Source organism: Ambystoma mexicanum, chromosome 7q (assembly GCF_040938575.1).
Source record: "Ambystoma mexicanum isolate Mex_15411 chromosome 7q, UKY_AmexF1_1, whole genome shotgun sequence".
In the NCBI taxonomy this organism is placed as follows: domain Eukaryota; kingdom Metazoa; phylum Chordata; class Amphibia; order Caudata; family Ambystomatidae; genus Ambystoma; species Ambystoma mexicanum.
Window position 1 is genome coordinate 900,659,848 of NC_090941.1, and position 25,235 is coordinate 900,685,082.

General features: G+C 45.1%; 1 protein-coding gene across 1 annotated transcript in view; it reads right to left on the reverse strand.

The window, feature by feature from the left end:
* EED (embryonic ectoderm development) overlaps positions 1 to 25,007 on the reverse strand; it is a 677,001-nt gene extending 651,994 nt beyond the window's left edge. The window contains exon 1 of the mRNA XM_069639744.1: positions 24,708 to 25,007. Coding sequence (XP_069495845.1) covers positions 24,708 to 24,815 — 108 coding nt within the window. The 5' untranslated portion in view covers positions 24,816 to 25,007. The remainder of the gene's footprint in view (positions 1 to 24,707) is intronic.
* Positions 25,008 to 25,235: the final 228 nt, after the last annotated feature.

Below are 25,235 nucleotides of genomic sequence, written 5' to 3' on the forward strand. Positions count from 1 at the left end.
TAACTATTCATAAACCGCAAGGTCTAACCTTAAATGAAGAATTGATTGATATTGGCAACACAGTCTTTAAAGAAAGCATGAGTTACGTAGCACTGGAAGGACTGTATCTAGTAAATTTTGATGCAACTGCAGTCCGTGCAGAAATTCCTTGTATCATAGAGTGCAATAGGCTATGTGCACTGTACACAACCCATCTAAAAAGGTATCCTATTCCTCAAAAACCAAAAGGTTTGAAAAGAAGGCTCATTCCATCAGAAGTACTAAATGATTTCAACACACTACCATCAAAGAAATTTACAGCAACGACCAAAAGCACACACAAAAAGGAGTAAAATAGACAAACCATACACCACTCCACCCACCAAAAAAATTTAAATAAAAGAAAGAATAAAATGCATCTGCAAAGAAACCACATACCTTTCCATCAAAGGGCTCAGACACAGAGGTACCTGGACCAAATTGTCCAATACAACAGGTGTTAATTGCTATGCAAATGTATCAATGTTCTATTCCAAATACCAGCAGTGGTTGAAAACATTCATTTAAATGGCGCAGACCAGTTGTGTTTGCAAATGCTCATCCTTCACAGAAATGCAGTAAGTAATCCGGACACCATTTACAGCGTCTCAGGAATAAGTCAAGAATTGGACTACGGTGCTGGAATGGTGAAATTCACTTTAAAACTGACAAGATCCACAGGAAACTCTATTGTACTTACTACAACTACTGGAAAGAAAACACATACTTAAATGAAATCTTTCACATTTCGTACATGTGGAAACATACATGCACTATTTGCAACCATGCCATTGACGAGCAAGTCCCTAACGATATCTTCGTATATGTACCAATGCCTAACTGTGACTCCATTCCATTTCAGCAACTGGTGCAAAATGCAAATCATAGCATGTGGTGTACTTTGTGCAATTCTGATATTCGTTCGACGCTACATATAGACTCACATAGTCAATATGTGATATTCATGCTCTTAAGATACAATGCCGACGGTACCAAACACAACTGCAAACTTACTGCCTTCACACGCAGACAGGTAGCTCTTGGCAAAAAAACCTTCACAACTTAATCTACCACACAGGGGACTCCAACAATGGAGGCCACTATACTGCATACATTAGAAAGCAATCGTCATGGTGGGAATGCAATGATACTTCCATCAGTCCAAAGCACAGACTAGCTGCAAATCTTGCAAATGTCTACTTAATATTCTTAAAGCCAAAATGTACTCATTGTTACACAAACCTACTATACCTTACTCCTCAGCAGAAACCAGTACCTTCGTAAGTGGACAGAAAAATGTTCTCCTTCCACACCATCGACCAAAAGCAACGTACCATACTAGAAGCACTGACTATATGCACTACAGTGTGTGTTGGACAATTGTATCCCCAATGAACCAAAAGAAGTACAGTCAAACAGTAGATGCACACAAAGCACAGTATCAGTATTTTCCACTGGATACCTGCAAGGGGAAGTGCCAAGTACGAGGGTTCAAAACTATCCTCAATAACCTCTAAAATCACCACTTAAGCAAATGAGTTACCAGCTCTCCGAGAATAGACATACAACTCCAACACATATGGACGTACCACCACGTTACTCCGTAATTGGACAGTAATGCTTCAAAATGTACACAAATGTCGAAGTAACCACAGGAATGCACAAGCTTCTCTACATACCCTTTACAAACAGGACACTGTAAACAGTTAGATAGCAGGTGGCGTATTCTAACTGCAACCTGAATACAACAATGTTATTTGCAGCATCACAACTACCCACCTCAACCTTCAACAACTACTGTGCTACAAACATAGCATCACACACTTCCAAACTATGAGCAGTTAAAGTACGCCAACAGGTCCGTAACTACAGTCAGAATTCTGCAGTAGCACAGAACAATGTCACAATACTTCCAAACCACAAGCAGCAAACGCACGCATAAATAGTGGTACAAAAAGGAAGTAGGAAAACATTTTTCAAATCACCACCTGCTATACAACGCCATCCATCTTACCAACATGTGTAGTCCAGATATCGTACACCCTTACTTAAAGAGTACACCATACAAAGTGCTCTAAACACTTCAAACGTCACTATCATTCATTGTGCACCATAGTAGCAACGGAATGTCGAAGGTTTTTTTTTTTTTAATCCAGCATGGATTTTCCCCCCCCCCACAGACCCTAGGATTATGCAAAGAACCACAGGAACTGCACCGATTGCACAATACAGTGGGTCAAAGCATAGCACTTACGAAGTTCTAGTTATGAGGGTCCACAAAATAAAGAAATGTATGCTATGTAGTGGACTGCAAACTAACAAATACCTGCACTAACATATTCAGTTCTCATTTCCAATAGATAATGGAGCAACCAGTACCACATTTTACACTCCATACACAAAACACAGTGCAGGCCTTCCTCAATCCAAACAGTAAGTCTTCAATGATTGCTATTATACCTCTGTACAATATCCACAATGCAATAAGTGCACTTATTTGTGCTATACACATACCAATACCACCATTTACAATGCACACCTATATTACACTATGCAGCTTGTGCCTACGCCCTACACGCTTCACTACACCCTGTACATTGTAGGGCCTCTGGCCATACACTAAACAGTGTACACCCTGCCCACTATTGCCGCTGCACTGCAGAACTATACATCTATCCACGTACCACTAACCCCACATATAACACAGCCACCTACCAGGCACTACAGTTGACATTGGCTGCCATTTCTTCCACAAAATACATAACCTGTTCCCTACATACGCTGGTCACCTAAGAGTATCATAAGTGCACACACTGAATAAATAACCCTATAGTAAGCTACCCTACAATCTGCACAATCACAACAATGCAATTTCATGCATGCATTAATACATATTACATAACTTTCCTAACTGCTGCAACATTTGCCTCCTGGCTTGCCACTGGCATCGTGTAGGCCATTAGGTCATTTTCATTGTTATGAACACCATTTCCAAGAAACCTATCGAACCCATATAGCATAGCTCCCCAGCCATATTGCAACTACTGCCTTACTGCTTAACCTTTTAAACTTAGTTTTCCCTTTTTCTTTGTGCAAAGGAAACACCATGTAATGCCAATAACCGCCTTACAATGTTAGACAAACGTTCACCCCAAACAAGGTCATGCAGCACGACACCAAACTGCGTACGATGGACCACCCACCCACGTCTTCTGAAACAGCGAACACAGTCGGACATCAACCACCATTGCCTGTTAACACACTGCACATATAACTGGTCCTTACCCACTGTAAAAGCACATTTTATGTATTTTGCCATCTGTGCATTCACAGAACCATTTGTACGGCACCATCATTTCAACTTGTACATTGCACTACCTTCCCCGTAATGAACACTACCAACATTCGCAAATACATACTACAATCGAAACACGTTGCTGGCCGATTCCTTTTTTTTTTCCTGCATCATCTTCAGAAATCGAAACCTAACATATCTCTCATTCAAAAGAACACACGCTCATTGTAAAACAGCCTTGAGGGGGAAGCATGTTTAGCTCCAAGGTCAGATATTGTACAGAAGTCTAGAAAAAAAAAAAAAGATACAGAACTTAGACTGCAGTTCCTCTGTCCATGTGACCCAAAGGTAGTCTGCAACGATCTCGTATGGCGTACACTGCAATTTCACAGCGACCCAATAGAAGCATGGAATTTGCCGAAATGATGTACCTTTACATAACATGTGTATTACGATTATATATCAACGAGCTCCTCGGTATGCATATTTACCAATTTACTCTCACGCTCACTTCCTTACACTGACTTTTGTGACAGTAAAAAAAAATTAAATAAACGCTGTTACACTGCCATGTCTCCACCAGTCCCAGTAAAATGCAACTGTCGCTGTACTTTCTTTTGCTGCCATTCTTCCCCACACCCGCCAAATGCACACATACAATGCAAGCTGAACATGGAGCGCCAGTCGTACAGTAAAGCACCACACCTTCTGCACACTGCTGCATTCTCTGTTCGCCCTTTGTATGGCCTATCACACAATTACTACGTCTACGCACCCTCAGTGCACTGTACGTTATAACGACCATAGGTGCACGCAGCGGTCACCCGGCACAAAAACATCTACAGCTCACATTTCATTGACGCACTTCTTACCAAAGCGGTTCCTCCATTCTCCAGCAATCCCCCATTACGTTTCTTATTGCATTACTTTCTTTGCAGACACACAGACACATTGTGCCGTGGGTCCAACTACACTCGCTACCACTGTCAACTTTTGTAAAAAGGAAACACATGAAAACAGCATCTAGTCCCAACAGTTCAAATACATGTTCTTGTGTGCAGCCATACAATCACAGTATTATCTACAAACCAGAGACCAAGGCAGAGGGTTAACATATGACACTACGCATTAACACACAGTTCATGGTCCATTAGGCATGCAGCTATTACTACATTATCCTTCCTGCAAAGTTTTGTCCTGTACGCTGCAACTAATTTCCCCAACTTACATCTACTCTTACTCCTCTTTCTACTCAAATATCTAGCACCTTAGTGCGCGTACCACCCCTTCCACATTCCAATAGATGGCTGGTGGACCAACCATTGGAAGATTACCATAAGCAATTAATTTTCAATCGTTATTATCTGGGCCGACCAATATGGCCCGGTAGAGCCACTCGCGGGTCCTGCTATACGAAACTACCTGCAAACCTTTACTCTAAGCCATCCCAGAGGCACCAGATGCTACTTTTGCTACTTTTCAAAGAAAATGTAGTTCTTCCACATGGGCCACCAAGCACCACTACATACGCCTTTTCCCACTTTGCTAGACGATAACAGAAGTACAGAATTGCACAGACGGCATTGCTCACTGGATTTTGTTTGCGAAATAAAAGAGCAGTGAACGAACCGTTTACATTCTGTGGCAGAGTTAAGCACTTCCAACCACTCACTGTATTGTCAGTAAAGTATGGAATGTTCTGGAACCGTATATTCTGCGTGCATATCCGCTTTTGCTTATGTTGTTCCTTTCAAGAGCTACGTGCTCACATGAAAGAGTGCGCTACGCTTGCCACGCACATAAAATAAATACCTGGACTGAACGCTGTGAGGAACGACTGTCCACAAGTGAAGTCACTGATGGCAGTAACTGCTGCGATGGTGTAGGCGGCACACAGACATAGCTAACGGAAGCGATGCACACATTAAAACTGCACACAGTAATAGCTCCACCCGCTTCCGTTGCCCATCTGAAAAAGTATGCCAAACAAAGGTAACAGTCCGATGGCCTGCCATCCTGTATATAGCTGGATTTAACGGCGTTCATGTTGTTATCGGCTGCAAATGTATGTGTGTTAGACTGTACATTATCCATACTTTACATGTGTACTGCTTATGTGTCATTTCGCACTACCTTCCTTTGCTCTCAAAGTTGTAAGTGACTCCAATCAAGCAATCCCACTAAGTCACTGCCTTGTCTGGGATGCCCAAGGGAAGCCCTTATTTATGTATTTTTATGGCAAGTTATAATCTGGATGATGAACCCTTGTATAACACCCCTCTCTTAGAATCTCCCTTGACCCTACTGAGCCAAGAAGTAGGCTTGTTATGCAAACATTTAAAAGGTTTATTTACACTTCTATAAATAAATTGTTAATGGATAGTACACTTGTGAATATGAGCAGTAATCAGCAATAGGTAATCCTACAGTAGCACAGTTCTTGGTTACTTATGAATAGGAACAGAAGAATAAGGTGGGAAAGAATGCTTTATACGGTTCAAGGAAATGCAATGATGAATGAAATGCAGTACAGAAAATAACTTGATATGGCTTCAACAAAAGATAATGTAATCACTTTTCCTTGACAATTCACCCCCTCCCCTTTATGCAATATAAGGAGATGGAAAGAAGAGCACAAAGTTCTCCGGAATGCAATCAAATACAATACGAAATTCAGTTCCCCGCCAGCAAGCTTAGAGGAAAACAGGTAGAAGTTTGAAACACAGGCCCAAGATGCTTTGAATGTGATGACAACGAAGTGAGAAATGTGCTAAAAATGCTTTTAATTCCCTCTAGAGGTTCAGGGTGGGTGATATCTAGTTTATATTAGTTCAGGCTCACTTTAGCAATGCTCTATGAGTAACTAGCAGGTTAAAACGAATTTTAGCAAAGGAAAGCAAGGAGCTGCTGATTTTTACACGTGGCTGAAATTGTGCAAAATGTCAAATCGCGGCAAATTTAATTGCGTGCATCGAGGTTAATTACGGAGGACCTATAAGGAGTAGCAAGTCGGTTCTAGGTTCGTTGCAAAGCCTAGAATCCTAGCTTTAAGATAAAAGTTAGATTCCAGAGATACAGACGATTTTGTGAAGGTCGTTTTTCAGATTTGAAATTTAAAAGTTCAAAATGACAGGTGACAGTTTTCAGCTTTAAAGATGACAGAATGACACGATTCTAGGAGGCAGTTCTAATAGGCTAAAATAGTTTGTAAAATAGTTTGGATTCGATTATTTTAAACTAAGAGATTGGTTTTGGAACAGTGATTACTCGCACTATATTTTTGAAATAAGCCGTCAAGGTCTGGTCAGGTTGGACGGGACTTCCGGCGGGTGGTTCTGAAGTCCCGGCTATCTGGGTCAGCTCTGCTCTCTGGGTCTGTCAAGCACCGGTTCTGTTCACAACGGTCTGGTTTGTGGTTCTCTCTGGTTCCGGATACAGCACTGCTTTCTGGATACTGCTACAGGTTCTTGCAACAGTTCTTGGCAAAAAAAATTCAAACAGCTCGCCCGGCTGTTGAATAGTTTGGTTGGCTTTGCGGCCTGCTCAAGAGGATTCAGCTTGTGGATTCAGGCCTCTCTGCTACAAATTCTGGAGTTAATTTCTGCTACAGGTTCTGGAGATTGATGGATTTGAAGTTTGGATCTCTGGATGTGAAGTCTGAAGTCTCCCTGCAAAGCGTCCCGCAAGAAAGTGGAAAGTGAATGTCCCTACCTGTCCTGCACTGTCTGCTTTTATGTGTTTAGAAAGTGGGTGTGTGCGTGGCATAACTGAGCCTGCCCCTCTCTACTTGTCACTGGCCCCAATTCTCCCCTCTCCCATGATTGGGGGAAGGAAATGGATTGTCATCATGAGGAGGAGGATCCTCCCCTGGTCACTTTGCCCACAAATCTATATTTGATTCAAATGCATATTTCCCAGATACACAAGTGGTTGACATTACATGTACATATTACAGATGAAGACAGGTCTCTGTTCAAGCCCCATGTTCCTGCGAGCTGGGATTCAGAAATGACAACATTTTGCTCTTTTTGGTCGGTTTACCAATATCGGACATTTACCAAAAATTACACAAATGTGCGCAAGGAGTATGGACATTAATTGATGAAGTGTCAGATTTTTTGAAATGCAGACATTTGGAGTAAGACCCTATTTTCCGCTAGCAACCCCCCAGAATACACCACAGGGTCCTAACACCTCTTAAAACGTGCACAGAAAAAATCACAAGAATAATGCTATTACTTATATAATTTTGACAAGTCCCTACTATGAATTATCCATCTTTTTTAAAATTATGCTCTGGGGCAAAGGGGTGTGGTTTCCCCCAAGCACATGGTGGAATTTCTGGTTTGTCCACTTCCCCCAAGATCAACTTGCTAGCAGAGGCACTGCCCCTCCCATTTCCTTCCAAGAGGAAGCCATTTTACGACCTCCCCCCAATATAACATTTGCCTGAGCCAGGACAGGGCTTTGTTCAATTTCCTGCAGTCTGCAGGTACCCCTCCCTTAATTCAATCAGAGAGGTGTGATCTCCTTTTGGTGGGGGCAGCAGGATGCAGCCAGGCCTGGGAAGAGTTGTTGAGCCAGTTCAACTCCTGTCGGGGGTAGTTGTCAGGCAGAATTCAATTTCTTTAAGCCAAGCTTCAGCTAAATGTCCTGTGTGAGAGAACGGATCTCAACGACCGGTGGGGGGTGTCTGTACTCCCACTCCCTATATGGCGGAGGAGAGGCACAGGAGACCCCAGCCAAGATTCTCTATTCGGTAGCAATGGTCGAGCAATCAAGGCCTAGCTTCTCAGGAGGTGATGCAGGCTGGTTCTTAAGTACAGTGTATCCCCAAGCCCCCACAAAGGAATATCCACACTCTGTATTGGTTAGAACACAGTCTTTATATAATCAATTGTTACGGTTATGTACATTCATCACGATAACTCACTTTGTACTCTGGCAAAATCTACAATGACAAATATTTACAATCCTAAAGTGGTACCACCCTAGATCTCATTGAAGTGCATGAACAATACTGTACAATGTCACACAGACCAATAGAGTGAAACCAGCAATAGAGAGAAGAGAGAAAATAAAATGGTTGAGCAATAGGCAGAATACTGACCCCTACCACTAGGCACAGTTCTGTGTGGAGATCCCCCCCACCTGGGCAACCTGTAAAGAAAGATATAGCACCAGCCCAGTCCATATATTGCTCTGTAAGTCTTATTTTCCTCTATAATGTTTTTACCCCCCAATGTACCTGGTGGAGTCGACTAACGTCGAGGGACTCGCTGTTCGGCGACGGGGAATCGACGGCCCTTCTTGAATGCCTTCCCTTTCAAGCGGGAGGCACGGGGCGTCGAACGTCCGTCGACAAACGAGGCAGAACGATGTCGAAGAGGCGGCAGCTTCGTCCGAGCGGTGCTCGTCGGCGTCGGGGCGTCGGCGTCCTGCAAGGCGGAGGTGTGCGGGGCACCTCGATGACAATAGTTCTGGACCGCAAAGATTGTAGAGACGGGAGCCCAGCAAGGGCGTCGAGTCGTCCGAGTCTTTGAGGTCGTCGGGTGGCGGGAAACCCACCGGCAGGTTTCTCCTCGGCGCGTTGGTCGTCCTCGACTTTCTCCGGCAGGATAAGCGGTCGACGATGCGGTCGAGAGAGTCCTTCAATTGAATGTTCTTAGGCAATGGAGCGGACGGCTCCGGTCGTCGGCGGCACGGCTTCAAGTGGTTCCCACGGCTGGGCAACAACTTCGACGGGCCTCCAGCAGTTCCACAAACCTGCGAACCCTGGTCGACGGCAATGGACTTCGACGACGTCGATGTCCGGGTGCTTCACTTCGATCTCCTCGGCGGTCCCGTCTCGGGTCGACAGCCTTTCGAGGACCTGTCTTCCAGGGCGCTTCGGCGAAGATGGAGCGGTGCTCGATGGTCCCTCGGAGCACGGGAAGAGGGCGCCTTACCAGGTCCTCTCTTGGGTCAGTCCTCGACGAATTTAGACAGCCTTCGGATCGGTCGAAACAAATGCCACAGCAAGTCTTCGTCTTCCAGCTGGACGTCGAGGATCAGCAGTTCCAGTTACTCTTGAGTGGAGACTCAGCTTCTGGACACTTCTGAACTTCTGAACCCAATGGTTGCTTCTCAACCAATGGTTCCTTCAGAACTGAACTGAACTGAACTGAACTGAACAACTTCCAGTGGTGAGAGGTCCCCAGATATACTATCCTCTCTCTCATCCACACTGCTGGCACACACACAGCAGCCAATCACACTGCAGGGCATTCATGCAGTCAGTCAGCCAATCAGGCACACGGTGCATTCAGGCCACACTCCTCCCTTCCAGACACTCACAACAAGAAATGTGGATTGGAACAAGTACCCAGCCATTCAACACTACACACTGCATTCAGGCCAGTTTCGGGCAGGGCTGTCTCAGTCTTTGTCTCACATGCCAGAAACCAGACAACCACAACAAGGAGTGTATATTGGTCACACACTCCATTCACCCAGGTCCCACCCACAGGAGGTACCCACAACATACAGACACTGGGAAGGCTCCAGCCAGTCTAGCTGGGCCTTCACAACAATACCATATATGGAACTTCCACCCAACAGCCAGTCAGGGGGAAGGGACAGAGTCAGGGCTTCCCAGGACTTTGGGAAAAACAAGACAACAGGCAATAGAAAGCAAGAGGCCACAGGGGCCATCTTGTTTCTATCAGGAATCAACTGATACCAATGGCAGGGCCTGGGCATCCCAAAATGGAGGAAACCCAGAGCACCTGTCGAGTTCAGCATGGAGCTGCCACCAGCCCATACCCTGCTCTGTGGGCCACCCACAGGTGCCCAAAAACATACACTAGGGGCACAGGGTTGTACCCCTACCCATGGGTGCCATAAGGGTATCCCATGGGTCTGTTCACCAAACCAAAAGAGAGCTGCACTGCCAGGAGTCCCACACGGACTCCGGGGCAGAAAACATAACAGAACACACGGTAAAAACAGAAAAAGGACAAGGATTCAGAGGCCCTGTCCCTCAGATGCATTTCCAGCATCACATCCTGTTTGTTCCCAGTTTAAATCAAACTTACAATTTTTACACATGCAGCTAGAATGCTGATTCTAAGTTCAAAACCATGACATTTAACAGTTGCAAACTATGTGACACTCAAAAGTAGGTCACTCATTTAATTTAAACATTTTGATTTTAGTAGTTTTAAATCCAATTTCAATTAAGCTGCTGACATCCACAGCTCAGCCAGTTTTGTTATAAACATTGTTTTGGGCTCTTCATCTTTCCAGATTTAGTATGCACGCAAGAATTCATTCTGCCACATGTCTGCTGGTGTCCAGTGAGATTTTTGGATATCTCGCAATGTTTGAAATGGGCAATTTGAACTTGCATTCAGGAAAACAAAGGTGATTTTAAGGCGCTTTTGGTCTAACAACACTGTTATTTTTCCTTTGATACCACCTTTCACCCCTGGCGCTTCCGGTCCATCATGCTGGCACTGGTGGGTGGCAGGTTAGACAACCATTTTGGTAACCGCGCGCGGTTTTCCTGGTTCTGGGATGGAATGATGGGCAGCGACAGCTCATCCCCACATCCACCCAGTCTCTTGATTTAGTTTTGTTCTGGGATAGAATGATGGGCGGCGACAGCTCATCCCCACATCTACCCCGTCTAATAATTCAACATGGGTCAAAACCCTTGACAAAGTACAGGGCATTACAAGAGGTATACCATACTGTACATCAATTGGGGCATCTCAGGATGTGACTGGAAAAAGGCCAATGACATTCACCATATTCAAGTGCAGTCACTTCACGCCACCTCTACTGGTGTGCCAACTGCAAAATGTCCTCCACAACCATGCTGTCACAGTGAGCACCCATAGGACACATACATATTTCCAACCGTATACGCTGCAGTTACATATCAGTCCAAGAACTGATCCAAAGAAGGCAACATTCTGAAACCTACTTCCAAACAATGTCCCTATTGTTACTTCAAACGCCCGTAGCCATCCATACACGGCAGTAGGCGCTTGCCTCTCCCAACACAACATGGTACATCGATTATAAAAATCCCTATATCATCTGCAATACCCGCCCCACTCCCAATAGCCTCTGAAGGTTGTCTGCACACCTACCCCACAACTCTTTATATGTTAGTATCTGTGTACATGGGCCATGTCGCAAACGTTACGCAGTGTAACGATCCTTTCATGTCCCACTTACTTACTACACTCCCTGAAGCGAAGCTCTGTTCACATCCACACCACTCCTAACACAAATGGTCTTATCTCACCCATGCTCCTTTACCAACTGGACCACGTCCTCCACAGTGATTCTGCAAAGGAGGGAACCTTACGACATGTACATATGTACAAGTGTACTGCATGGCACAAGGTATGCTTATAATAACGTATGCAAATCACCTAAGGCAAAGTAAAAGTACTCTGTACATATGTCGGCAATCCACATACAAATATCACAATCATACATAGCAGCATTGCATTGCCGTTTTGTTAGCAACAGGCTACTCCTTCGCCACATACACTGCAAAGCAACAGACCCATGCATGGAAACATGTCACCACTTACCTTTTCTATCCACACGTACCTATCGATTCAGTTATTAACTGAATCAAGGCCACTTTCTGTTACCTACTTCTAACCAGTGCCCACCCTGTTATGTCCAAGGGCCCCAGCCATGCACACAAGCCAGTATGGGTTTTGCAAGCACAATACAACATAGTACTTCCACTGCAAATATCATCATATTGTCTCCAATGCACTCTCCAGCCCCCATGGAGTCTGCCTGCACTCACCAAAAAAATGATAGTCGCCTCTACAAATACCCAGCGATACAGTATATGCACGTACCTGCGTACAAATTCCTTCCATGTGCTAATGTCAGACTGCCCTCCCTAATGGAAGGCTGTGCCCAAGCCCTACACTCTTGGGTACATAGGAGGAGGCCTACGGCCTCCACCCATACACCCAATAGCCTACTCCTTCAACACACCCACTGAAATGCAATACAGACATGCATGCTACCATGTGGCCACGTAACTTTCCTGACTACCAGTACATATGGGTACACATACTCCAAACAACTTCCAACCAGTAGCCAAAATGATACATGCAATAGCCCTAGCCATGCACACAATCCAGTACACCTTTACAGGTACAACACACCATCGTACATCAACTGCAAATACCCTCATATTACCTCCAATTCACTCCCCATCCCCATTGCACTCTTTCTACTTATGTGTGCAATTCACAAACCCTTATCACAGTCCTCCCATACATGCCTACATTGGATTTGAGGTATTGTGCCGAACACCTATGCTACTCTTTGTACATCCACATACCAATATCACAATACTCCCATACATTGCAGCATTTCGTTTCAGTTTTATTACCAAAGCCTACTCCTTCGCCACATCCACTGCAAAGCAATGGAGCCCTTCATGGAAACATGTGACCACTTATTTTAGCTGTCCACAGGTAGAGATTGGTACGGTAACAACCCCAATCAAGGCAACATTCTATAACCTACTTCCAACTAGTAGCCACCTCGTTATGTCCAAGGGCCCAAGTCATGCATGCACACAAGCCATTAGGGGTTTTGCAGGCACAACATAGCACTCCAACTGCAAATATCCTCATATTGTCTCCAGTGCACACCCCATTCCCAATGGCGTCTGCCTGCACTCAAAGAAATTATAGTGACCTCTACAACTGCCCACCGATACAGTAAATGGAGTACCTCCGTACAAATTAGTTCCATGCGCCAATGTCCGACTGCCCTTTCTACACCAAGGCTGTGCTCAAGGCCTAGGGTCCTGGGAATATAGGCGGAGGCCTATGGCCTCTACCCATGCACCCAATAGCCTACGCCTTCAACACACCCAGTAAAATGCAATAGAGGCATGCATGGTACCATATGGCCACGTACCCTTCCCGACTACCAGTACGAATGGGTACACTAAAACTCACGCAACGATACAGTCACCATCTTACTTCCAACCAGTGGTCAGCATGGAAAGATGTGACCATCTACCTTTTCTGTCCACAAGTACATATGAGTACAGTAATGAACCCAAGCAAGGCAACTTTCGGTTACTTATTTCCAACCAGTGCCCACCCACTTCCAACCAGTGCCCACCCTGTTGTGTCCAAGGGCCCCAGCCATGCACACAAGCCAGTATGGGTTTTGCAGGCACAATACAACATAGCACTCCGGCTACAAATTTCCTCTCCAATGCACTCCCCATCCGCAATGGAGTTTCCCTGCACTCACCCAAAAAAGGATAGTCGCCTCCACAGCTGCCCACCAACAAAGTATATGTGAGTACCTGCGTACAAATTCCTTACATGTGCCAATGTCCGACTGCCCTCCCTAATGGAAGGCTGTGCCCAAGCCCTAGGCTCTTCTGTACAGAGGCGGAGGAGGCATGCATGGTAACATTTTGCACAGTGCTTTCCTACCGACAAATACGTATAGCTACACTAACAGACCCAAACAAGGCAACATTCTCACACCTAATTCCAACCAGTGCCCACAGTGTTACGGCCAAGGGCCGTAGCCATGCACACAAGGCAGTAGGGCCTTTGCAGGCACATCATAGTACACTGACTGCCAATATTCTCATTATCTCCAATGCACTCCCCATCCCCTATACAGTCTGCCTACACTGACCAACATAAGTCCCCTGTGCACCCAACCACCAATGCAGGGTATGTCAGCAGCTGCGGGAATGCTCCACATCGCAACAGTGTGCAGCCACACAAGCCTTCCATTTCTCCATGTCATTATGGCTTCCCTAGCAGCAACGGTGTGCCCAGACTTGGCCGCATACCTACCCGCTAAGTGCCTCACTGCACTCCCATGCATGGAAGCAATACAAGCCCTAGGTTTTTTCTACATGGTATGCCCATGCAGTAAAAAGGCTAAGCCTTACCCACAACACGCCAAGTTAGACAAGCAAGCAAACATTTTCGCCACAAATCCACTGCCTCAAAACAACACAGACGCACTAAGTCAATGTAACCACCGGCAGCCGTGTGCTACAGCAGAAAACCTTGCCAATATCTTAGCTTGGCCCTATTTCACCCAGGCCATCCTGCAAACCATGTTTTCCAACGCCTTTCAGCGCGCCACTATCCTCCGATAGAGCATGGCAGCGTTTCCCAAACACTTCACGCACAGCACGCTTCCCTCCAGCCAACCACCGGCTGCCGACATCACAGCGTCCCACAGGGCAATCAGACTTCGGTCCACGAGCGAACTGGGTCCGCAGAGCGGACCCAGATATCAATAATTTTTTGGGACGTACATTTCAGTGTTTTGCAAAAAGAGTACTGGTCCGATTTCCACCTAACTGTCAGGAAAGGAAGAAGGCGATGGATATGGCAGGGGAAATGTGCACAAAATACACAGTAAACAACCTTGAATATAACAACGTGCATTCAATACCCAAGACTTGTGTATACCACTATAAGAAAAGGAATGTAGGGTAAGCACTTAGAACCTCCTTATGACTGAAAGGAAAGTCGGCAAACTCCTTACCCACTATGCTATTACAGATACTGACAGCGCTAAGCCCACGTAGAGGGCAAGCAGGGACAGAATCTGTAAGCTGACACTCTAGACGGTACTGGATAAGGAATTTGGAAACAGTACTCACAAGGACCGGAATGACCACATGAATGCCAGTACTCACGAAGACCGGAAAGACCACTTGGATGTCCGTATTCACGAGGACCGGAAAGACCACTCAGAAGTCAGTACTAACCCACAACCCTGTAAATCAAACAAGAACCCAGAAGGCAGTAAAGGCAAAGAGTGAGGATGACTAAATACCTAAACCCAAGTCAAGAGGCAAGAAGGAATAGTACAGTGTGGAAAACAAAAGATAATCACACAGGGGCTAGTTACAACAGCTTCCCATACCTAATAATAAAATAGGAAATAAATGTAAAAGTGTAAAGGAAAACATGGCATGGATCCCAATAGAAGGCAAGGATCAGGAGCAGTGAAAACGATTTCAAAAGGGAAACTTTCCCACCCATCCAAGGTGAAAAGGCAGGAAACTAAACCTGTAAAGGAAAGATTAATGCAACAAGTCTTTCAGTAGCAAAGGGCAATTTCTAGGAAACAGTGAACACAGGCGATTGGGCTACAGCAAAAGGAAAGCTCAGAGAAAGGCTGCCTGCAGACAGAGAAAGGGAGTAAGGGATTTCCAAAAGGCAGAAATCAATTAGGCATACAAATTCGAATTCCAGGACAAGGAACAAGAAACACTAACTAGAACTGGGCACAAAAACTAGGAACCAGGAACAAGGGACCAGTCACGACAGGAACGCTGCAACAATGACCAGCGCTGGACTGAAGCAGACTGAGGCTTTTAAAGCTGCTTAACGAGCACACCCCTCAGGCGTGTCGCCTGCTGCACCTGCAGCCACAGGTGTTGCCTATCCTCCACCCAGCCTTGTCCTGCAAGGGAGGAGGTGAGGCAGTGAGCCAGGCATTCTGGGAAGCATAGTCATTTGATTATAGTAGCAGTAGCATGCTGGCTGCCAAAAACCTGGAATGGATCCGGAAGGGAAGTAATTTGGGAAATAAGGTTTTAGCGCTCCCGATTCATCAGGACACTGTAGCATAAGGTTCGGAGGAAATGTCCAGTAGGGAAGAAACCCCAAAACATGCCCCCAAGTGGCGGGAACGGGAGCGAAGGGAGCGAGCCGTGACACTATACCCCCTTCCACAGCCGACTCCAGGCGGCCGTTACTCGCACAAAACATCTTCTTTCCATGACAGGAGCGCTTTGTCTTCAGGCGTGGCACTGACGGAAACGATGACCCACGGGCAGAAGCAGAAGGGCTGGAATGAATAGAAGCAGGCCGCAGTCTATAAGAGCCATAGGTGGGTTTTCGGTGAGGAAGAGACTCATGGGTCGAAGAAAGGCATGAAGGACTTGCAGGACCCGAAGCAGAGTTGGAAGGTCCAGGAAGCTTAGTCACTGGAAGAGGATATGCATACATCCTTGAGGAGAGAGGCAGGCTGGTGCTACATGCCTTAGACAATGGTAGAAGTTCTGTTAGCCTCACTGCCGAGAGTGGACACACAGGAGGTGAGGAAACAGTAGGTTTCAGGAAATGTTTATGTTCGGAAGAGGAAGGTGGCGGCTGAGGTAGAGGTTCGGATACTCTGTCATCCATCTGGGTAAAGGTTTGTGGTTGAAAGTGACAAAGATTCGCCTGCATAAGTTCCTTGCCTTGGAGATCTGGAGATCCAATGGGTTGTACGAGGCTGGCACTCCCATTGACAGTCATGTAGCCAGTCAAGTAGCCACCTTGTTGCACGTGGGATACAACCGCAGGAACGTTTGGCATACTGATAGGAGTGTTAGACACAGTACTCGGAACATCAGGCATACTAGCAGCGGGAGCAAAAACAGGCACATCTTGAACTGCAGCAGACATTCCCCTCCTTTGGCTACTAGTACCCAACTGGCGCTGCAGCTGGAGGGCCGTGCCCGTCCCTTCCCTCAGACTCATGTGGGATCCGGCAACAAAAGGGTTGTCAAGCGGTTGATCCAAACCGGACTCCAAACGCGGACCGTCCAGCCCGCTATCCTGGTCGGCTACTCGTTCGGTGACTGGGCCGTGGTGGATGGCATCCGTTTCTCTCTCGTAATACTCCAGGCAAGTCCAGCGGCCTCGCATGTAAGGCCCTCCCGAGTCGTGAGCCGGCTTGATGTTTCTGAAGAGAGAGCTGGCAGAAGTCTCAGGCTCAGATGTTGCATATTCGGGAGGCGCTGATGCTACAGTCAAGTAGTTGGGAGAATTGTTTTGTGTACAAGGCAGACATTCTGGTGATCCCCCTGAAGCATAAGAAGGGCAAGATGAACGTTCATCAGTAAATGGTTGGGATTCAGGAGGAATCTCTGGAGCAGAGGAATATGCAGCAGGATCTGACAGTGTAGACAGGTACACCTCCGATATTGGCAGCGAGGCTGAGCAGGACACAGGTCTCTCATGAACTGAAGCCAAACTAGCAGTAGGCTCTGGGACCGAAGACATGCACCTAGAATGTACTACCGGAGGCTCCATGGCTGAAGGATAATCTGCTGAATGAGTCACTGTAACCGAAGACAAACATGCCAAAGGAAATTCCGAGGCTGAGGGCATGCAAGCTGGAGCCGTCTTGTTAGCTGAAGACAAACTTGTCAAGGTCTTTGGCTCTGACTGCGTACATGGTGAAGGCTCTTGGGTGACTGGCAGACATAGCACTCCTTTATTGATCGAAGATACGTGTGCCAACGATGACTGCAGAGCTGTGGACAGGATTATTGAAGAGTCAATGGTAGTAGGAGGACAGTCTGAAGTCCCAGAAGTCGGCAGACACACTTGTGGTTCAGAAATGGAAAGCCCCTTTAAGGCAGTTGACCCCTTGGCACCAGTAACCAAAGTCTGAGCTGTACCCCTGCCGTCCCTCTCCTTAGTGGATGACACAGAGTCTCTTCCTTTGTAGAAGTCAAAATCAACCAGAGGAATCACCATAGTAAAGTCTCTGTTAATCAGGATTTCGTCAATTGACCATTCCTCTGTCTTAGCTTCTGAAAGTGGCTGATTAACAATCAACAGTTCAGGGATCGCCTGCCGGGTTTTTGGTTCAGTAATCTGTGGAATGAGTCCATCAAAACATGAATTCTGCACTGTCTTTGACTGCTCGTAGTGACCGAAATTGGCAGAAGGAAGAGCGAACACAGAGGCAGCATCGTTTTCCACATCAGCTTGAATGTCTACTTCAGTCTCAGCAGCTAGATCAAGGGCAGAACCTAAGCCTACAGTTGTGACAGATTCTGTGTATGCCACCATTGTGGATTGTGTTTGGAAATCAGAAGCATGTATGTGTTCAAGCTCAGAGTTATGACAAACTGCTACACAGGAAGCTTCAGGTAAAGGAGTGGCTTGTGAATCTTCAACTAACAGCAATTCCTGACAAACGGTAGGACAGTTGTCAGAACCTGTGCCCTGAATAAGCGCTGTGCTTGAAAAAAGACTTTCACTCCCAATAGATCTTACATATTGACAAGTATCATGATTTACAAAAGTCTCCGCACTCAGGAACTGAACAGTATTCACTTCATCAACGGATAAAGTTGGAGGTGTATTCAGAAAAGACTAACATCTTATTCTCCTCTTTTAAGGAAATGTATTCTTGTTTTAACTCCTCAAATTCTGTTTTTAGCATGTCCCGCATTAACTGTACATCCCTATCAGTAGGCACAGGGGAAGGCATGGTGGCATCAGGGCTGGATCCAGCACTAGCCATCTGGAAGTGCATTGATTGTATATTGTCATCTACTGCTTGCAGGTCTTGTGATCTATACTCTCTCTTACCGACATGGTCTGTGTTTCTTTTAAGCAGACTATTGGCATCAGACCCCTTGGCATTAGTGACCACAGTAAGAATCTGTGCAGAGGAGTAAGCTGTAGACTGAGGGCAGAAAACAGAAGATATGCAAGGAACCCCTCCATTCTTCATGCTTGAATCATGAAACTGTTCAATCTGAGGTAAAGCACAACCGGAGTCATGGGGTTCAATAACAGAGGTACTTGTGTGTATAAATTCTTGCAGTGTGTTTTCCACTGCTAAGGCTTGTGCGGACATAGACTCTGGATCAGAATTAAAGACAGAGCTAGGATCAGGCAATGTACGATGGGCCACCCAGTGGGAAAAATACTTTGCACGTAAATACCCATTCGTGTCAAGGAGTTCATTTAAGTCAGGAGCAGAGATTCGATTTTCACGGGTAATTGTAAGGGAAGCTTTCTGTATAGACTTGTTAGAGGCCTTGCTGCCTTTCCTTCGTAATCTGGCCATGTTCGAACGGGAACAATGGCTGGTCATTCTGTCAGGAAAGGAAGAAGGCGATGGATATGGCAGGGGAAATGTGCACAAAATACACAGTAAACAACCTTGAATATAACAACGTGCATTCAATACCCAAGACTTGTGTATACCACTATAAGAAAAGGAATGTAGGGTAAGCACTTAGAACCTCCTTATGACTGAAAGGAAAGTCGGCAAACTCCTTACCCACTATGCTATTACAGATACTGACAGCGCTAAGCCCACGTAGAGGGCAAGCAGGGACAGAATCTGTAAGCTGACACTCTAGACGGTACTGGATAAGGAATTTGGAAACAGTACTCACAAGGACCGGAATGACCACATGAATGCCAGAACTCACGAAGACCGGAAAGACCACTTGGATGTCCGTATTCACGAGGACCGGAAAGACCGCTCAGAAGTCAGTACTAACCCACAACCCTGTAAATCAAACAAGAACCCAGAAGGCAGTAAAGGCAAAGAGTGAGGATGACTAAATACCTAAACCCAAGTCAAGAGGCAAGAAGGAATAGTACAGTGTGGAAAACAAAAGATAATCACACAGGGGCTAGTTACAACAGCTTCCCATACCCAATAATAAAATAGGAAATAAATGTAAAAGTGTAAAGGAAAACATGGCATGGATCCCAATAGAAGGCAAGGATCAGGAGCAGTGAAAACGATTTCAAAAGGGAAACTTTCCCACCCATCCAAGGTGAAAAGGCAGGAAACTAAACCTGTAAAGGAAAGATTAATGCAACAAGTCTTTCAGTAGCAAAGGGCAATTTCTAGGAAACAGTGAACACAGGCAATTGGGCTACAGCAAAAGGAAAGCTCAGAGAAAGGCTGCCTGCAGACAGAGAAAGGGAGAAAGGGATTTCCTAAAGGCAGAAATCAATTAGGCATACAAATTCGAATTCCAGGACAAGGAACAAGAAACACTAACTAGAACTGGGCACAAAAACTAGGAACCAGGAACAAGGGACCAGTCACGACAGGAACGCTGCAACAATGACCAGCGCTGGACTGAAGCAGACTGAGGCTTTTAAAGCTGCTTAACGAGCACACCCCTCAGGCGTGTCGCCTGCTGCACCTGCAGCCACAGGTGTTGCCTATCCTCCACCCAGCCTTGTCCTGCAAGGGAGGAGGTGAGGCAGTGAGCCAGGCATTCTGGGAAGCATAGTCATTTGATTATAGTAGCAGTAGCATGCTGGCTGCCAAAAACCTGGAATGGATCCGGAAGGGAAGTAATTTGGGAAATAAGGTTTTAGCGCTCCCGATTCATCAGGACACTGTAGCATAAGGTTCGGAGGAAATGTCCAGTAGGGAAGAAACCCCAAAACATGCCCCCAAGTGGCGGGAACGGGAGCGAGCCGTGACACTAACACACAAAAGCACGCTTTCTGACCCAAGGCCCCAGCACCTGCTGCAAATTTGGTGAAAATCCGTCCAGCCGTTCGGGTTGTAGCGGTGTGCAATGATTTTCCCCATTCAGTCTAGGGAGAAGAAAAAAATGTGGGGACCCCCCCCCATAACTGTGCCTGCGGCCCGCACAACACCTCACCCAACTTGGGGAAAGAATTCAGAGCCGGCCATATACTTTTTTTTTGCAAAGTTGGGCGAGGATTCGTCCAGGGGGAGCGAAATTATAAGCCGCTGAAAAGGTGCTCTTCCTATGAATTTAGCAACTTAACCATAACTACAAGGCCACTACTGCGGGCCGTCTAATATATATCTATCACATTTTTAACAAGTCCATTGTGAATTATGAAGAACAATGTTAAGCTGGGGGAGGAATACATCTGCTGTGCGAGATCCTGACGCACTATATAGTATGTGAGCTTTAGGTGCTGCTGTCCCTCACCACATGAGACACTCCACCCCAATGTTGGCGTAACTTTACAGCCAATTTTGGATTCCAAAGCTAGTAAGTAGGTACTAGCTCTCCAAAATTGGAATCGCTGCCCTAGATCAGTAAAAGCAAATAAAACCTGAAAAAATAATTTAAAAAAAATAAATAATAATTGTATATTCAGAAACAATCAAATATTTATTTCATAAGATTGCTCACATGTTTGAGCCCTAACTCCTTATCAGGGAATTAAACACTTGCACTGCTGCTTTGTAGATATTCCTGAATAAATATGGGTACATTATTTCCTTCATATTAAATGTACTTGCTGCAGTCATGTTAAATTTAAAGCCGATGGCGGGGCTTAATCTTCGGGTCTTTTGAATGTCAATTTTTAAATTATTTTAGCTGGAATTGGGGGCCATAAATATGGTCTGGCTATTATCTCCAGCTAATGATGCCAACATCACTATGCAGCGGTAGCCTTACAGAGCATAATCAATTTTGGGGGCAGATACAGTAATTCATCTTATAATGGTTTGGGTATGGAACAAAACACTACATGACATTGTATGGATATATTTAACAGGAATTATCATTTCTGTGCGTACAGTTTGTTATCCCTCTAGGTTTAAAATTATGAAGAAACATTAACCTGATACCATTAAACTTTGAGAAATTCATAGCAAATGTGGAGAGCTTGTTCAGTTACCGATTCTGGACCAGGCTAACGAGCAACCAGCTTACTTGGGTATCTATTGCATTGGTTAAGGTTTTAATCATCATTCATAATCAGGGCATAAAATAAGCAGCGTCACACAGCAATTTGCTACCCCCAAGGTGTTAAGTCCATAGATTCCATTCCTAAAAATTCAAGTTGTTACACAATGCATAATTACAGTATTTCTACTGTAAAACACTGCTTTGTGTAGATTTAAATAAAGTTTAGATTAGTATATCTCTCATTGGCAACTATATTTCATTTTGCCGGTGAAGGTGAAGCAAGTACATATTGAAGTGTTCACATGTCAATAAAATCACACAGCCAAATGCTTTTGGTGGAAAACCTAGGTCTGTGACCTTCGGGTTGCATACATCTCTGCAACTGGTACTGACGCATGAGGTTATCCCAAACGCCTTTACATGCCATCATCCAGTTTCTTTATACCTGAAAGTGAGATGTCCGCAAACTATAATGTTCCATCTGGTCTGTGCAGTTCTCTCCCTGCTATGCCATCCACTCTGCTTAGTCTGTCAATTCCTTTCATGTAATGAATACCCAAAGATAACTAGATGTTTATGCAAAAGCAGCAATCAATAGTTTCATCTAGTCTGCACATGTATAGACCTACTACAAGTTTGGTGGTATCTCAGCAGTTAATCCACCGAGATAACATAACAATTGAATTACTGTTACCGCCAGTTGGTCTGGCGGAATTAACACTCAATTACAAGCAGTGGTAGGCGGTGTTCGCCCCCATTAATTGAAGTCCATGGGGATGTCTGCAGCATTGCTGCCGGTGGTAATTGTGCTGATTTTCAGCTGTAAAGCTTTGTGCTGGAAGTAAATCCTCCACTTCACAGCTGCACTTGTAGTACCAGTAATGCGGCTGCAAGGAAGCAGTAAGTCCGTTACTACAATGCCTCGTAATGAGGCCGACTGCAATTAGTCCCACAAGGTCACTTTGCTCTGCGATTAGGATTGCATTATATATCGGGACCTAGGAGAGGTAGCCGCCTACATTTAATGTTGGCCTGCTGCGCTTTTGTCTGGCCTTCATCTTGTCCTTGGACGCGTTGCCCCATGCAGAGACAGAGGATAGCACAGGGGCAATGTGCTGGTCTTGGAAGCAAGATCACGCACAGCAACAGAGGTTTGAATCCAGGATCCGCGCTTAGAAACCAAACTTTGTATTAAGCGGGTTATAATAAAAAACAAGTGCCTCGGAGTACCAGTGTACCCAAGCCAGCCCCCCTGCTCACCTCTAGGTCCTGGATATAGTATTGCCATTCATGTACATGCGTAATGTCTTCTTGTGGGGGGGTGGGAGCATGAATTGCACAGAGCCTGGTTCTCTTCCCTTAACAAATAAAAATGTTTTAATATATCAGCACCACAGAGGGTTGGAAAGCAGACTTTGGGCCTACCTGGCTCGGGCTTGAGGACAGTTACCATGACAATTTACCGGCCTGATCTAACAGCATACATGTACTTAGTCTCCAGCTCAGACTTTCTTTTTGAGTCATGAAACTTCTGCAATTCTTTGCATACAGCAAATGATGGAGAAAGCATACAGCACATGGGACACTGCCCTACAGCACGTAGACTTGCACTGAAAACTGTTTTCAGAGCCTTTTTAATCAGACTTGGGTGTCCATACATGCAGCCAACCTTAGAATTTCACAGACACATCTCACTAATGAGTTACTTCAGAGGTACACACGAAAGCTGTATTGTTGCTGACTGTGTCTCTCTCTGGTGATAAAATTGCTAATCAATCAATACAATTTTAACTAGCAAACTGTTTACATTTTTTAAAACGAATGTATGGCTTGGTAATTTTTTGGGAAGAAAATGGTTTGGAATTTATAGTCTTGTGCTTTAATAAACGGGATACAAACAACAACAAAAGAGTAAACATCAGGAATTTAAGCTTTATTATGTCAGACAACAGATTAGGACCGCAAGCACCTACTATTAACGAGTTCCAAGGCTGCATATTGCTAACGTTTTACGTCTGCAAAATAACTCATTGTAGATTTGTGTTTACTTAAGTAGTTACTGGAGCTGTAGGGTCCAAGTAGTTATTGCATTGATGCCTATAATATGTGAGACACAATCACCTATAAAAGTCAGAATTACTGGCTTTGCCAATAGCCGTTTATTTTGCAATGATTTACAAGGGACAGGCAAAGAAAAAGCGGAAAAGACAGAATGGATCGGATTTGGTATATTGTAGAGGAAATGCAAAGCGAGATGGAATCCTAGTCTGTGGGTAAAACAGACAGGTGGCAAGTTCTTTCAAGCCCCGCCTCCCCCCACACGCAATTATCGGGTGACGTAGGAACTAAATCAGACAAAAGGGGGTATACACATTTCTCTCATGTGGCAGCTGCTGCGGATTACTGACCGCTCACCTAAAAAAAGAAGTACCACCTTCTCAACATAAAAACAAGCAAGAGGAGTCTGCGACTAGCATCTCATTTCACATTCAGTAGCCGTGCATAATTAACACAACCATAGAAAGCTATCGCGCTGAGGTGCTTGGCTAATATTCTATTTAGCGTGTTAAATTAACAATACTTAAAAAAAACACGTACGGTAAAAAGTCATGCACCAGTTAAAAGACAAGAGGGCTCTGCAACATTCCATGCACAAAAAGCTAAATTACACACATACTATTTTACTATTTTTGTTGGCTACAGTTTTTCTTTAATGACAATATATCCCCTTATGTGTAAAAATAAATAAAAACTATAAACAGCATATTGTATTTGACTGGTATAGACAGACCCCCTTCCCCTGCGAACCGGAAGAAGACCCCACTTAACAGAAATAGCCCCAATACATGGAATTCCAAAAGAAGAAAAAAGGACTCTTGTCCTTCCATAAGGAACTAGCTACGTCCAGCTTGGACTCACATTATCGTCCCCAGATAATTCGGGGTTGCTGTTCTCATCGCTGCTCAGCTTCTGCTTCTTGCCCGGCATCTCGCTATTTCCCGCCAGAGTCGCGCCGCTCTCTGACATATTCCGCTTCGCTAGCAATTACTTCCCATTAGAGAAAAGGACTTCGCAACTTGGCTTCATCACGTGACTTCCACGCTACAAATAATGAAACGTAATTCGTACCCACAGCCTCTTGATTCATCGTCATCGCGTTACCGATCCTTTAGTCGAAGTACGAGTTATTGATGCTACTGTGAGCGGGATTCGGTTTCACTGGCTATGACTATTTGGTTCCCCAAATGTGTAGTCAAAGAAGGGAGTAGCAACTGCAAGACCTAACTAGCTATCTTAATGGGCTTTCATGCTACATTCCACAATACCACTTAAAGTCTAGTAGTTGCAACTGATGGGTGCATTAAGTATTCCCTGAATTGAACCGAGCAGGTGCACCTGAACTAATCCGGTGAGGTTTTGACTGGTGCTTTATTGGGTGCTTACCCA